Consider the following 14,180-nt stretch of genomic DNA (forward strand, 5'->3'; position numbering starts at 1 on the left):
TATAGCAGAAAACTTGTGCTTTGCACTTACAAAAATTTACAATATCTACAAATTTTCACAGTAGTAAAAGTTAGAACATAAGATAACTGGTGGAAATAACAAACACTCCAGCTGACACATACTGAATATACATCCACAGAAAAATCTATACACTATTATGAATGACTGAATTAATAAAATAAAAACAATTAATGAAACTTACCATATTACAGCAAGTGTTAGAAATGTTCTCCATTACCCTAAACACATGTGTTGTAGAATAAGCATAGTCCTCTGCAATCTGGTCTCTAGTATTTTTCAAAATTTCACTGTGAATGACATTATCAGTTCTTCTACAGTGCAAGGGTTTATGGACTTTGTCTTTGATACTACCCAACAAATTAAAGTCGTAAAGTGTTAAATCAGGAGAATGAGTTGACCAATAATCTACTCTAATTATTCTGTGCTGGGCTGAGTGGCTCAGATGGTAGAGCACTGATTTTCTAAGTCCAAGTTCACAGGCACAATACAATAGTCAATAGTACTTGAGGGTTTATTAATATGTCAGCCTTGTGTTTATAGATTTACCAGGACATCAGTATTCAGTACGATCAAATTTCTGGCAATCAGTAACACCATTATAAGTACTGTATGTGGCACTTTTATTACTGAAAAACATTTCTGAATTATTGTATTTAGTTTCCAAGTAAATATACAGTAAATACATTGTGTGTTTTAAAAATTCATTTGCCAATAAGAATTGCTGATTTCTTTGTTATTTTTTCCTTAAAAATTGTATGCAGTCTGTCATGTGCTGACACAGATGCATGTATTTCAATAATGGCATTCTATACTACTGTATGCGCAACTGATTATCTCATTATTATTTTTATAGGATCTATTTTTTTTTAACTACAGTTCTCAGGAGCTTTAAATGTACTAGTTATAAATGTAATTCATGTATTCCACTGCTTATCAACAAAGCTTGTGTTACTAAAGCTTCAGGAAGACACAGATCCAGTCAACAACTTGAATCCAAGATTCACCATATCTGAGCCGTATCCAGTACTGGCATTTAATTGAATAAATTCAATTGTTAAGAGTATATATGCTGGTGGATTGAATTACATAGTGTAAACTGTTAGTGTGTCAGAAATCAAGAGATAAATTAAGGGGATTTAGAGACCGTAGCAGTTTCAAAATGATGGTGGTGGTAGTGGTGAATATTGTTCTTAAGAGGAAGTAGGTGTACAACTGGGCAGCCATCCTTTCTTAACAATAATCAGAGGAAAATGGGAGAGGTCCAATGTTTAAAGGATTTAGAGTCTCAGTAGAAGAAAAGTACGGTCCACAAAGAGAGAGAGAATAAGACTCCCTAGGCCTTGCAAATCTAATACTATCAGCATTGGAAGATAACAAGAGTTGACCAAGGGAGATAGGGTAGGAAAATTGACAGTGGGAATCTTGACACAAGTAAGTGGAAATACTGTCAGGCTCAGCTGGGGGGTTCCGTGGTCATCAGCCTATATTCCCAAGTTGAGAGCCCCTGGCAACTACTCCTATCAGTTACTTCTTAAAACATGCAGGAGGTACCATGAATGTTTTCTACCATCCCCAAAAGAAGACAACTCCCAATCTAGGCTGTCTGCAGACAGATGAGCTTGATTCTCCAATACTCGTTTTGGGTTACACTCATCAGTTTTGCATTTAGCTTCACAGTAAATCCTTTTTGGAAGCTTACTTTCTTAGATGGATTCATATTTAAAACGTAATTCAATTTGACCTTCTGCATAGCTTAATTGGTTAATCATTCACCTTCTACGCCGAAAGTTGTGGCATTAGATCCGGGTACAGTCAGCTGACATTCAACATTGTGTACATTCGAGAGATTATGCCAGGAGATTTAAGTGTATGTTAATGAATCCTTTTTCAGGCCACAGTTCTGGTACTCCTGGATCTCTTAAAACCAACAGCAGTTGAAGGGACATAAAATAGCATAATAGCAGTAATAGAAAGGAACAAATGTTACAAAGTTGGTCAGTCGGTGGGTTGGTTCTCTTGAAAGGCCTAAATAACTTGAATGTTTTTGGCCCTCATATTGTTTGGGACCCGTCAATTGTGGACATTTTCAGTCCCTCTCTTACACTTAAATACTTTCAATTATTGAGGTTTTTAATGCATTAAATTTAAATATCATAGTAATTATTTACAATTAATGATAAACTTAAATAAGAAGTAAGTAATAATGCAATTATTACAATATCAATTAATGGAAAAGATATGTTAAATAAAGACTTAACTTCACTAGCCCACATGACTTGAAAATATCAGAATTATTTATTTTCTTCTATTATAATCTGATGAATCCAAGTGGTTTTGTATTTTCAGAGTCAACATCAAAAATAACATTTGATGAACATGATTACCATCAAAAACATTCAAGTTTTTTTTAGGCCTTTCAAGAACACACTTACTTTATAAATAAATTAAATAAATAAATAAATAAATAAATAAATAAATAAATAAATAAATAAATAAATAAATAAATGAATGAATGAATGAGTGAGTGAATGAATGAATTAATGAATGAATGAATGAATAAATAAATAAATAAATAAATAAATAAATAAATAAATAAATAAATAAATAAATAAATAAATAAATAAATAAATAAATAAATAAATAAGCTAAAACTGTTATTTTGTGTATAATTGATGAATGCAAGGTAAATCAGATCAAGACATTGTTTTCTATGCTTGAGGAATCCATACTTCCAATGATGTGATTCATAAACAAGAATGCATGTCAGTATATTTATTGGCATGGTTAACATACCTAATTTCAGGGCAAAATCCTGGGCATCTCTTGAAGGAATGTTAATTGCAAATTGTTAGAGAAAAGGATATTGTAACATGGTACTGTGCAGATATATACCAATGGTCAATGGTGAGATATGGTACCTGGATTATAGTTCTGATCTGGATAGTAGTTTTGTGTTCTTTCTCCACAATGCAGACAGCACCACTTAGCTGTTTCATTATGGGGATTTTTATGTTTATGTGTGTTATTTAGAATTCCTTGCATGTATATCAGAACAGTTATTAGAGTGTATTTTAATATTTTTCACTCTGCATGCCATCTGTGTCCACTAACAGTCTAGTTAACAATCCTGTGTTATCAATAGAAACAACTTGCATTCATGTGTTAACTCTGCTTTAATATTTATTTGTTGGCAAATAGACTTACATGTTTCTATATGAATATTATTATGACATAGGTCGAAGCGCAAACTTAGTGTACGTATTGGTGATATTTTTTGGAGGAGAAACCACATGCAACCTTTTATTCACTAAGAAATAACATAAAAGAACAAAAAATTAAGTAAAATGCTGAAATCAAGAGTTTCATAAAAAATTCCAAAGAAGATATTACTATCCAAGGTGTACAGCATTAAAGAAGACTTTTGTATCTTCTGACCAATGCAGTAGTTGTTGCTGTGCAAATCATGAGCAATGAATTCTCACAAATCTCAGTACTGCCTCCATTAGTTATATGAACTGGTTGTTCTATACTCATTAGAATATAAGTGTTTATGCCATAAATAACAGAATATTAAAAATGTGAAAAATACTGCTTGTAGTTTTGCATTTCCAAAATTCCAACCTAGCAGTTTAACTCATTGCTGTCATATGTAGTTTTTTCCATTGAAACAAAGGCATTCTGCAATGCAATCTAATAGTGATATTAAAAATCATAAAAACACAGATCTCAGATGTCAATCAGCATTAATATTTTTCTTGCTTCTAGTATAATTTTCTATTATAGATTAAAGAGCCTATCTATATAGCCACTTTCCTACAAAACAAAATTCTGTTGGTATCCAGGCAAACAGTAAGGTTGATTTAACTCAGTTCGATTGATTCCTCACTTAAAATCTTTGAACAAGTATGTTAAATATTCTGGAAAATATTTATGATTGTTATCTTCCACATAGTTTTACAAAAACTTCAATAATGCTAATGAATACCATAACAGTAAGACTCATACTGTTTAGAAATAAGCACTGCAAAGAAGTGTACTGCTAATACTACTTCATATGAAAAATAGCTGTCTGTGTGGACAAGAAGTAGAATGTTCAACCTACACTTCTCAGTGCAATCCTATGTAGGCAGCCAATTTTTCAAGAGCAGAAAAAAATATGATATTAAAGTGGAAGAGATCCTACCATTTGAAGAATGATAGTATCGGAAAAGAAAGGGAAGGGCCACTAAGTGTGTGTAAGTGAAAGTCTCCCTAGGCCTCGCAAACTTAATAATGTAGGGGCTAGAGGAGAAACAAGAATTGACAAAAGGAGGTTGGGCAGGAAAGATGAAAGTGATGAAGCTGACATAAGCAAGTAGAAACAATATGATACTCAGCTAGGGCCCTGCAGTCACCCACCCATGCTCCCAAGTTGAGAACACTCAGTGGTTACCTCTTTCAGGCATCTCTTTATGACAGGAAGCAGGTACAATGGATGTATTCTACCACCCACCCACAGATGGTTTTTAAAACAATCAGAATGTTGAAATTAATATGCAGGCCATCTAAATGGCATTCCTTCCGGTTTGCAATCCAATCTGAGACCATAGAATTGATGATGATGATGATGACTATTATTATTATTATTATTATTATTATTATTATTATTATTATTATTATTATTATTATTATTATTATTATTATTATTATTATTAAAATCTCTGATGTTATACATTTAGCATTTCCCATTTCAATAAGGATATTTGCTGATACAAGGATGAAAGGCTCACAATAGAACAAACTCTTCTGCATATAAAAGTGATGAAAAATTACAATACTTGGCATAATATTTGATTTGATTCATATGTTTCTATGTAACATTTAGAACAAAACTGTTCATTTAAAAAGGCATAAATAAATGGATACCAAAACCAGTATAAGTTCAGCATGTCTCAAAGAAATGAGCATCATTAAATGACCTAGGTAAATTATAATCTTAAGAATATGTACAAATTACCATATTATAAATCAGATGGTCAGTTCTGTAAGGCTAATTTCACTGATTATGTAACTATTAGCATATTTATCAAATAAGTTTATTTGACTGCTAAAATATTGTGTACTAAAAATTACAGGATTATAAATTCACCAACATGTATTTTAAGAATTTTTTTTGTCAAACATCATTCACAATTTGATTGAAATTCAGAGGGAATAAAAACTGTCTTTTGTAGAACAAAATTCAATTCCTTACAAAAGCATTGGAAACAAACTTTGATTATGTACTACAAATTTACAAGCTTATGGTTCCAGTTAATATGAACAGTTCCTACAAGAATAGTGCATTAGAAAACTGTAAATTAGGTCACTGCATTTACAACAACTTGCCCAACAGAAATGACCATCAAGTCAGTAGACTGAGTACAATATCAAAACATTTCTTTCTTTCTTGCTTGTAATAATAGAAGTGACATTGAAGAATACCATGGAACCATTTTCAGGTATACAGCCATAAAAACAATCACACACTGCCTTATAGCATTGATGAACTAGGAAGTATTGAATTTACGACGACTCCATATGCCTGATGTAAACAACGATCAGAAACTCAAAAGTACTTCCTCATTATAGAAAGGTGAAATCCAAGTAAAAATTTACATTTTAATTTATTATTATATACATTTGTTTATGAAGAAGGGTTGGTAGCCGTTAATGATGTTCTAAAATTAATGTTATATGTATATATTATATTCAATTTGGGTGGGATATTCTCAAGGATTGGAAAACATAAAATGTCATATTATTTACTGAAGAAAAACATTTCACACTCATATACACAAAACATTTTATAAAAACTATTACGGAAGACAATTCATGTGGATAAAAAGGACTGACAGTTGTATGATAATTATAAAAAGCTTCACATATAGGAACTAACAGGGTTCATCGAGTGATAAAGTCCCTGCCAAGCATAAATAAAGACCCTGTACAAGCAAAATAATAAAATTAGAAAACATGTAGGGCCTACATGCTATATCAAACTATTCAATTTTCTCAGAGCTGTATATTCATTGGATGAAGTTCAAATGTTAGCTGAGAAATTTTTGAAAATCTCATTTATAATTATCAACCCAATCTATGAAACTATTATTTTTAACAAATGCAGTAAACAGCATAATAACATTGTATCTAACTTAAGCATGCTATGAGATTAAACAAAATAGTCATAGGATTGGAAATTCCTTCAGAATCTTTCATTCACCTCCATTCAACTGAAACTTGTCAAAATGCAGTTCATCATTATCCACATCCATTACCTCGGAGAAGTTTGTTGTAAGATGAAACTATAGAAATAATCAAGAATATAATAATTTTAAGTACGGTACCCTATTTCTTATTCTACACACATGCTCTTTTTAATTTCATTTCATCTCTGTTAATTTTCTGCATTGCTTGCTTTTCAATTGTTCTTTCTTTTCTGCTGAACACAATAACTACATTCATTAACAGAATAATATAAATATACTTATTTTTGTGAATTATGAAGAACACAGCATTTCCCAAGGTAAGTAGGTCTCTATGCATTGTTCACTTCCACACGTTCCTCCCACATAAGTAACAAAGAAATTTGTAAGTACTGGAAAGGAACAAACAAGTGCCAAGAAATCTGAAAATGTGGCTACATGTGATTTAAATAAATAAATACCACATTTTAGGGCAAATATTGAAGTCTGTTCAGCAGACGAAACATTGTACTTGTTTGTCTGTTAAGTCTTTAACCTGAAAGTTGGTTGGATCCTCAAAAACCACTACCGAAGGTTATGCGGTTATAGGGAAAGCATAAAAACCATTTGTTAATGTTATAATATGGCGTACAAGGCATGATGAGTGAGGTGGTCTGCCTTTGTTTCTCTTGAAAAGCCAGAAAGTATTATTGCAACATGACCAACTTTATGAGTACCATCCTTCATAACATCCAGATGCACTAGTCGTGCTCCATTTGTCATTACTCAGTACCAGTAATTTCTTGTTTGAAGGATGCAAAAGGTATGAATATTACATATAATAAATTTCATGGTTGGTCCTATTGAAAATTTATATACTACCTTAAAACAATCAAGTTTATTAAAGTGTTCAACCTATTCAATACATTACATTCGTCTGAATGTTTATTACTTATACATTACCGTACAATCAAATTGATGTTTCACCCTTAATTGGGGACATCATCAGCCTAAACCTCTCCCCCAAAATCATAATTATCGGGATCTCGATTTTCTCTTACAGACTATCTAAAAATAATATGAATTAAAAATATACATTCTTGTCAATTTTTAACTAACTGGTATAAAATTTTAGTAATATGTGAAAATTCTTAAAGCAGTCTTTAAATTGCTCATTGGATAGTTTGTGTTGAAGACTATTAAAATATTTTTTATGTAGTGTAGCACTATTTTGTCTTCTCGGTCAATGTCCTATAAAATAAGATTACATTTACACATTATACAAAAGAAAACACCACATAAGTACTCTTACAGTATGAGCATTCACAGAATTCAGAATTTAGTTAAAAATTATTTGGATGTTGTTTTAGTTACTTGTTGTCTGACAATCTATTCAATAATACTCAAAAGAAAGATTTTTTTTAAACTCTTAAAATTTCTTGAATTCGTAGCCCTATTTTATCTTCTAGGTCAATGTCCTTTGTGTAATTAAAGCTCACATAACACTATGTATAATCGAAACACCATATGTTTATAACCATTCAATGGGTTCACGATCTGGTTAAAATAGTCTAAATGTTAATTAGACTTCTTGTTGTTTGTCAACGTATTTACACATGAAATATAGGATGGCCTTGGAGAATGATAATTAAGCTTTAAATTTGTGATAAAATGTATTGGTATGCTGGTATAATACTCGTTCAAAGTATAATAATGATGCCATTTTTGTTTAAGAAGTTATTACTAATCTTGATGAGTAGTTCAGATGAGACTGAATTCCGAAGTGCTAGATGTAAGCAATCTTGCCACGGTCCTGATGTTGGTCTAAATGGGAGACTCACGGAAATCTGTCTTGTTGAGGGAAGAATAACTTCCAATAAGGAGTAAAGATGTTAGGATGTCTGTAACGAAATGAAAAAGGTTGTCATAAGAGAATGAGATGTGATGATGGTCGCAAATAAGAAATCTGTTATGGAACTTTTTGCTTACCTCCTCGTGACTTCCACGGCAAGTTTGTGTCACTTGCGGTGCCGGCTCGACTGAATGCTACTGACCTTGTACTTCGTGTATTGTAGCAGTGTGAGGTCTTAGGTGGGAGGAGAGTAGGGGAAGAAGGAATGGGCGGAGTATTACGTACTTGGTTAGTCAGTGGGGACGTGGTAGAAGGGGGTAATAGTGAGGAAGCTGCGTTGATAGTAACTGTAGGGGTAGTTGAGGGGGGAAATTTAAAGATATTATTAGACATGCTCCCCTTTAAATTTAATACTTGCCGGGCTGAGTGGCTCAGACGGTTAAGGCGCTGGCCTTCTAACCCCAACTTGGCAGGTTCGATCCTGGCTCAGTCCGGTGGTATTTGAAGGTGCTCAAATACGACAGCCCCGTGTCGGTAGATTTACTGGCACGTTAAAGAACTCCTGCGGGACTAAATTCCGGCACCTCGGCGTCTCCGAAGACCTTAAAAAGTAGTTAGTGGGACGTAAAACATATAACATTATTATTATTATTAATTTAATACTTGGCTATGTTTGATTCAATTTCACACTAAGCCAATTAAATTTAGGAATATTTATTTTAAAGAGTTTTAAAAAAAAACTTTATTTTGAGTATTATTGAATATGTTGTCAGACAACAAGTAACTAAAATAACATCCAAATAATACTTAACTAAATTCTGAATTCTGTGAATGTTCATAAGTGTACTTATGTGGTGTTTTCTTTTGTATGTGTGTAAATATAATCTTATTTATAGGACACTGACTGAGAAGACAGAATAGTGCTACACTACATAAAGAATATTTTAATAGGCTTCAACACAAACTATCCAATGAGCAATTTAAAGACTGCTTTAAGTATTTTTACATAATACTAAAAAGTACTAAAAATTGACAAAAATGTATTTTTTTTAAATTCATATTATTTTTACACTTAAATATTAAGATAGTCTGTAAGAGAAAATCAGGATCCCAATAACTGTGATTTGGGGGGGAGAGGTTTAGGCTGATGATGCCCACAATTAAGGGCGAAACATGTCCCAATTCGATTGTAATGTATAAGTCATAAACATTCAGACGAATGTAATGTATTGAATAGGTTGAACATTTTAATAAACTTGACTGTTTTAAGATAGTATAGGTGTGAATATGTCGATATCGGGTAGTGAGTTACCAAGAGTAGGGAGACGGTGGAAGACAGAGCGTTGTTATAAGGTTAGGCACGGACGAGACACATGATGAGTGCACCGGTTGCGTGAAGGGTGGGGAGGAATGTGTATGGGGAAGTATGCTGGAAGAGTATTACATTTGGTGTAGCCATTGATTATTTTGTGAAGGTAACATAGATCGGAGAACTGTAAACGGCTTCTCAGGTCAAGTATACCCAGGTATTTCATAATGTCAGATTTAGTTTTGTTCTTAAAAACAGGACTGCGAATCATAACAATGAAAGTGAAAAAGTTAAAAATACTATTTAGTTGAGATATGTTTGTGATAGAAGATGAGGACCAAATAGGGGAACAAAAGTAAATAATGGGGAGAACATACGAGGTTAGGCATGGACGGGACACATGATGAGTGCACCGGTTGCGTGTAGGGCAAGGAGGAACATGTATAAGGAAGTACGCTGGAAGAGTATTACATTTGGTATAGCCATTGATTATTTTGTGAAGGTAACGTAGATCAGAGAACTGTAAACGAGGCGTTAATATCATTAATTTCAGTGAACCTGTAAAGAATGCCTAGGGTACGCATAGCACAGGATTTTATAGTCTGAATGAGAAATTTCAATTGTAACATTCAGTCAACAAAACATTGCTAATAACTGCCATCTTCTTGCAAATCTGGCGGTGAAATTTTTGCATCATTAAAGCACACTGTCTCTAATTGCACCATTATCGATAATTGATAATAAGGAGCAAGACTCAGAACAGACAATGTTAAGGCCCATCTTAGTGACTGATAATTTACAAAAGGACCATGACAATGGCCATAAATGTGATGAAGTATATATGACATACCAAAATTTTCTTTATGTAAAAACCTCTCTCAAAATAATTATGGATAGTGTTAGCCAGTCTCCAAAATCAGCCATTAGGAATGTTAAACTACCCACGTATTTTAAAAGAGAGATATAAAAATGACTGGCTGAAAGACTAATGATCACTTTCGACATGAAATATACTCATTAAACTGACTTGTTTCGTGATATATTGTGTTGAAACTCTTGATGATTCTGGCCGTATACAACAGACTTATTGAAACTCTATCAATGGTTGATTTGGTAATGAATGTCTCCCACTTTTAGCACGACCTTGCCATGCAAATGGTAGATTACATTTAGAAACCAATTCATTTTGATGTCTAATAGTGAACATGTGAATAATAGCCAGGATAAATGGCTGATGTTTGAATTAAAGGAGCATTAACTTCCAGGTCATTAGTTCCATCCATATTATTAAAGATTTTGTCATAAATTTCTGTTACAGTCTTAAAAGGCAGAGATCAAACTTTAGTGCTATCTACAGTTTATAATTGACAGTAAATCCAAGTGAAAGGTTCTCTCAGTGAAACTATGAATTCTAGGGAGGCACTCAATGACGGAGTTAACATGTGTTAGGAGACAAGCTTATCTACCTTTATGCTCGAGTGAATAGCATGTTTAATGTAAATGAATGTATCACAAGTAAACATATAACTTACAACTAAAACTTTTAGAACAATTTTAAAAAGTTTTAAAATCTCTTATGACATATCTTTTTATGATACAGTCTTTTAAAAAAATTAAGTTATAGCATTCTTATTTGAAGTGATGCTGGTGGTGACTGTATATAGAGACAAAATAATATGAGTATCTCCCTCTCTTGACATAACTAACAGGAGAAAGAGATCCAGCTCATATAGAATGATGATAATTTGTTTAAAGGGGCTGACATGTGTGAAGATTAAGAGCATCAACTAATGTAAGGGAAGAAAACACAAAAGACAGGGAAATGAAAGCCTCTTCAGGCCTCGTAATCCTATTGCCATTGGGGTTAGAAGAAAGTAAGCTTAGATAGGAAGGATGAAAGAATAGAGCCTGACTCAAGTAAGTGGAAGAACTGTATGTGCCATACTTTATTTAAGTGAGTACAGTTTCCTGTCAATGGCATGGCGTAGGAATTTCTTGAATGTTGCCAGTTCGAAATTGGTACAGTCGAGGAGAGGATGAAGTTCTTTAGTATATTCTACTAACATTTTAGTGGAATTTTTTTAAAGACAATATCCCATGTATAGAATTATACCAAGAACAATAGAATTATAAAAATAGTAATAATAAATATGTATATTTGTCATGGAAACTATGACAAAAATATATGCACAGCCATGGTGATTCTACATACCATGATACATTAAAATGTCTTTTGAAACCTCCATATGATTTAGTTTTCAAGTCTTTTAATTCAGGAGTTAGTCTGCCATTTGAAATAATATTATTTTTCTCACTAAATGTATAATCCTAAGGAATGGTTTAAAAGGCTCTGTATAATACAGTCGCTATCATAGGAGAATACTTCTCCAGTCAATTTAGAAGCCATGCTTGGGGAGTGTAGGGAAAGAAAAAAAAATCACTATTGTTTGCCTTCTCGTCTAATCGTCAAATAATGCATGACAAACTCTCACCCTGGCATTGAATATCACTGATATCCAGCCTGGACAAGTATGCCATTGACGGGGCTGCAGGCAACACATTGCATGAATCAGAAACTTTTTCTGACATGCGTTACAAGAATCTGTTGGATTTAGATTGTTGGTCGAAAACACAAATTATAAAATAAGAAATATACTTAGTTTCTATTTTTCTGTATATTGCTGGCAGCAACACTGGCAATATTGATGCCACGCCCGTTTCTTATTTATTTATCACAGGTATGGATCATCATCAAATTCATAGCTTGAAATGAGTTTGTACTAAGAAAAATATAACTAAAAACTACAGCTTTAAGGCTAAACAAATATAAAAACAGTTACTCTGTTTTATTTAAAAGCTTTACAGCAGAGTTTACTGAGCATTCTATAAGATCATACATCATTCAGGAGATGGTGGGTTCGAATCCCACTGTCGGCAGCCCTGAAGATGATTTTCAATGGTTTCCCATTTTCACACCATGCAAATGTTGGGGCTGTACCTTAATTAAGGCCATGGCTACTTCCTTATCAATCCTCTCTCTTTCCTGTCCTTGCTTCATCAAAACCTTCAATGTGTTAGAGCGATATTAAACTATTGCCAATTAAAAAAAAAAAATCATACATCATTTACATCACTGAAAATCCACACATGCTGATACAAGCCTTACCAATATTTGTGTTAAGAATTCTTCAATATAACTTGGTACAAAACACACCACCACTAGGCATACATACTTAAGAATATGATGAAGAGCATATAAAGCAATTCATGTAAGAATATTGGCTGGGAATTTTCTTAATATAAAGCATAGATCATCTTTGTGACAAACATATGTTTTCCAATTAAGATCAATGTTTATACATGTGGGGTTAAAAATTTGATTATCAGCATTTCAGTGTTTGTAGTCTACCAGCCCTACTTCCCTGGCATGTTAAAGGAATATATCACTGCAAGTATTTGCATGTTGCACTGAAGACCAACAAGTACCGCAGTACGATTTTCAGATTTAAAATATTTGTTTGAAAAAAGAAATGATTGAACCACTGATCAACCACATTCTTTCAATGCATCAGTACTTCCTTTTTGTGTCTGTGTGAACTGGTGAAGGTATTTGTTGCTTTAATGTGCTTCTAGATGAAAAATAGTTTTGCTCTCAAAACCAGAGTTCTAAATATAGAGTGCCTGTGTTCTTTGCTATTGAAATATGCATGCATCCAAGGGCATATGGATATATGTATAGTACATTATTTTGTGAACTGAATTCAGATTGTTAAAACTACAGATAATAATATCTTCTGTACATAATTTCATTTTGTTTTTATGTATTTTGTTTTTATCAGGGACAAGGTCATATTCCTGATGGAATAAAAAATGGGGTCTCAAAAACAGGTCAAAACTTGCCGACAATTTTTCCAACTATTCCAGAAGATGAGGTGGCTGGAAGAGGTTAGATAATTTAAACATGTCTATGTAGATAATGTTGAATGCTGGAATGAATTTGTTCTTGGTGTAACTGTAATATTTATAGAGGTTTTTTTTTTTTTTTTTACTGCATTTTAATTAACATTTACTCCTGAGAATTCCAAGTTTGTGTGTTACACAGTAGAGAGCATGCTATTTTATTATTATTACTTTTTACCTTCTGAGTATTAAGACTGTTTAACACAGTTGGAATTATTATAAAGTCCAGTATATGTCTGAACTTCATAAAAATTATTTTTCTTATGAGGCAGAAAATGACAGAACAGTATGGAAACAATATTAAGTTAAGCGAGTTCAGCAAAGCTTAAATTTAATTATCTCTCTCTGAGTTCTTATAGAGGTCCTGGAATGGTTAGACACACAAAGTACTACACTAGGTACATACCAGATTTAAAATATAGTACAAACACAAAAAGAAGTTTAAAAGGGCAGCCATTTCAATAAATGAGTTGCAAAATTGTGTTTTCTGTTTTTGAGTTTCATTGCAGCCTCATGGAGTTTTACCACCTTTCTAGAAAAGAATATCAATATTATTAATAAAATAAAATGTTCTACATGAGCAACAGTTCAGGCTGTGAGAAGTATTCACTATTGTTTTTGCAATCAAAAAGAACCTCCAACCTAAGTTGTCAACAGACCCTAATATGTTTCTTGATACACTATGAGGACAGTCAGAAGTGACTGTTGGTTTGAAACAACAAGTTTCAGTTTCTCACAAGTGTTGATGGCAAAAACTAGAATAATAAACCAACTAATGAAAATTTTGAGTTACAAGGGCCGATCTGAGTGGCTCAGACAGTTGAGGCGCTGGCCT

General features: G+C 32.9%; 1 protein-coding gene across 4 annotated transcripts in view; it reads left to right on the forward strand.

Moving 5' to 3' along the window:
* The window catches only part of axo (axotactin), a 608,064-nt gene that overhangs the window by 590,693 nt on the left and 3,191 nt on the right, over positions 1 to 14,180 (forward strand). Inside the window, exons 33-34 of one of the 4 annotated variants that reach the window (XR_010858480.2) lie at positions 5,502 to 5,635; positions 13,225 to 13,330. The exons of 1 other annotated variant lie outside the window; for it this stretch is intronic. Coding sequence is in view for 2 of the 3 variants with exons in the window: in XM_067135240.2 (XP_066991341.1) it covers positions 13,225 to 13,330 (106 nt within the window). In the remaining variant the exon portion in view is untranslated. The remainder of the gene's footprint in view (positions 1 to 5,501; positions 5,636 to 13,224; positions 13,331 to 14,180) is intronic. 2 more of the 4 variants (XM_067135240.2, XM_067135241.2) reach the window with 2 other exon arrangements.

Source organism: Anabrus simplex, chromosome 1 (genome assembly GCF_040414725.1).
Source record: "Anabrus simplex isolate iqAnaSimp1 chromosome 1, ASM4041472v1, whole genome shotgun sequence".
NCBI lineage: Eukaryota > Metazoa > Arthropoda > Insecta > Orthoptera > Tettigoniidae > Anabrus > Anabrus simplex.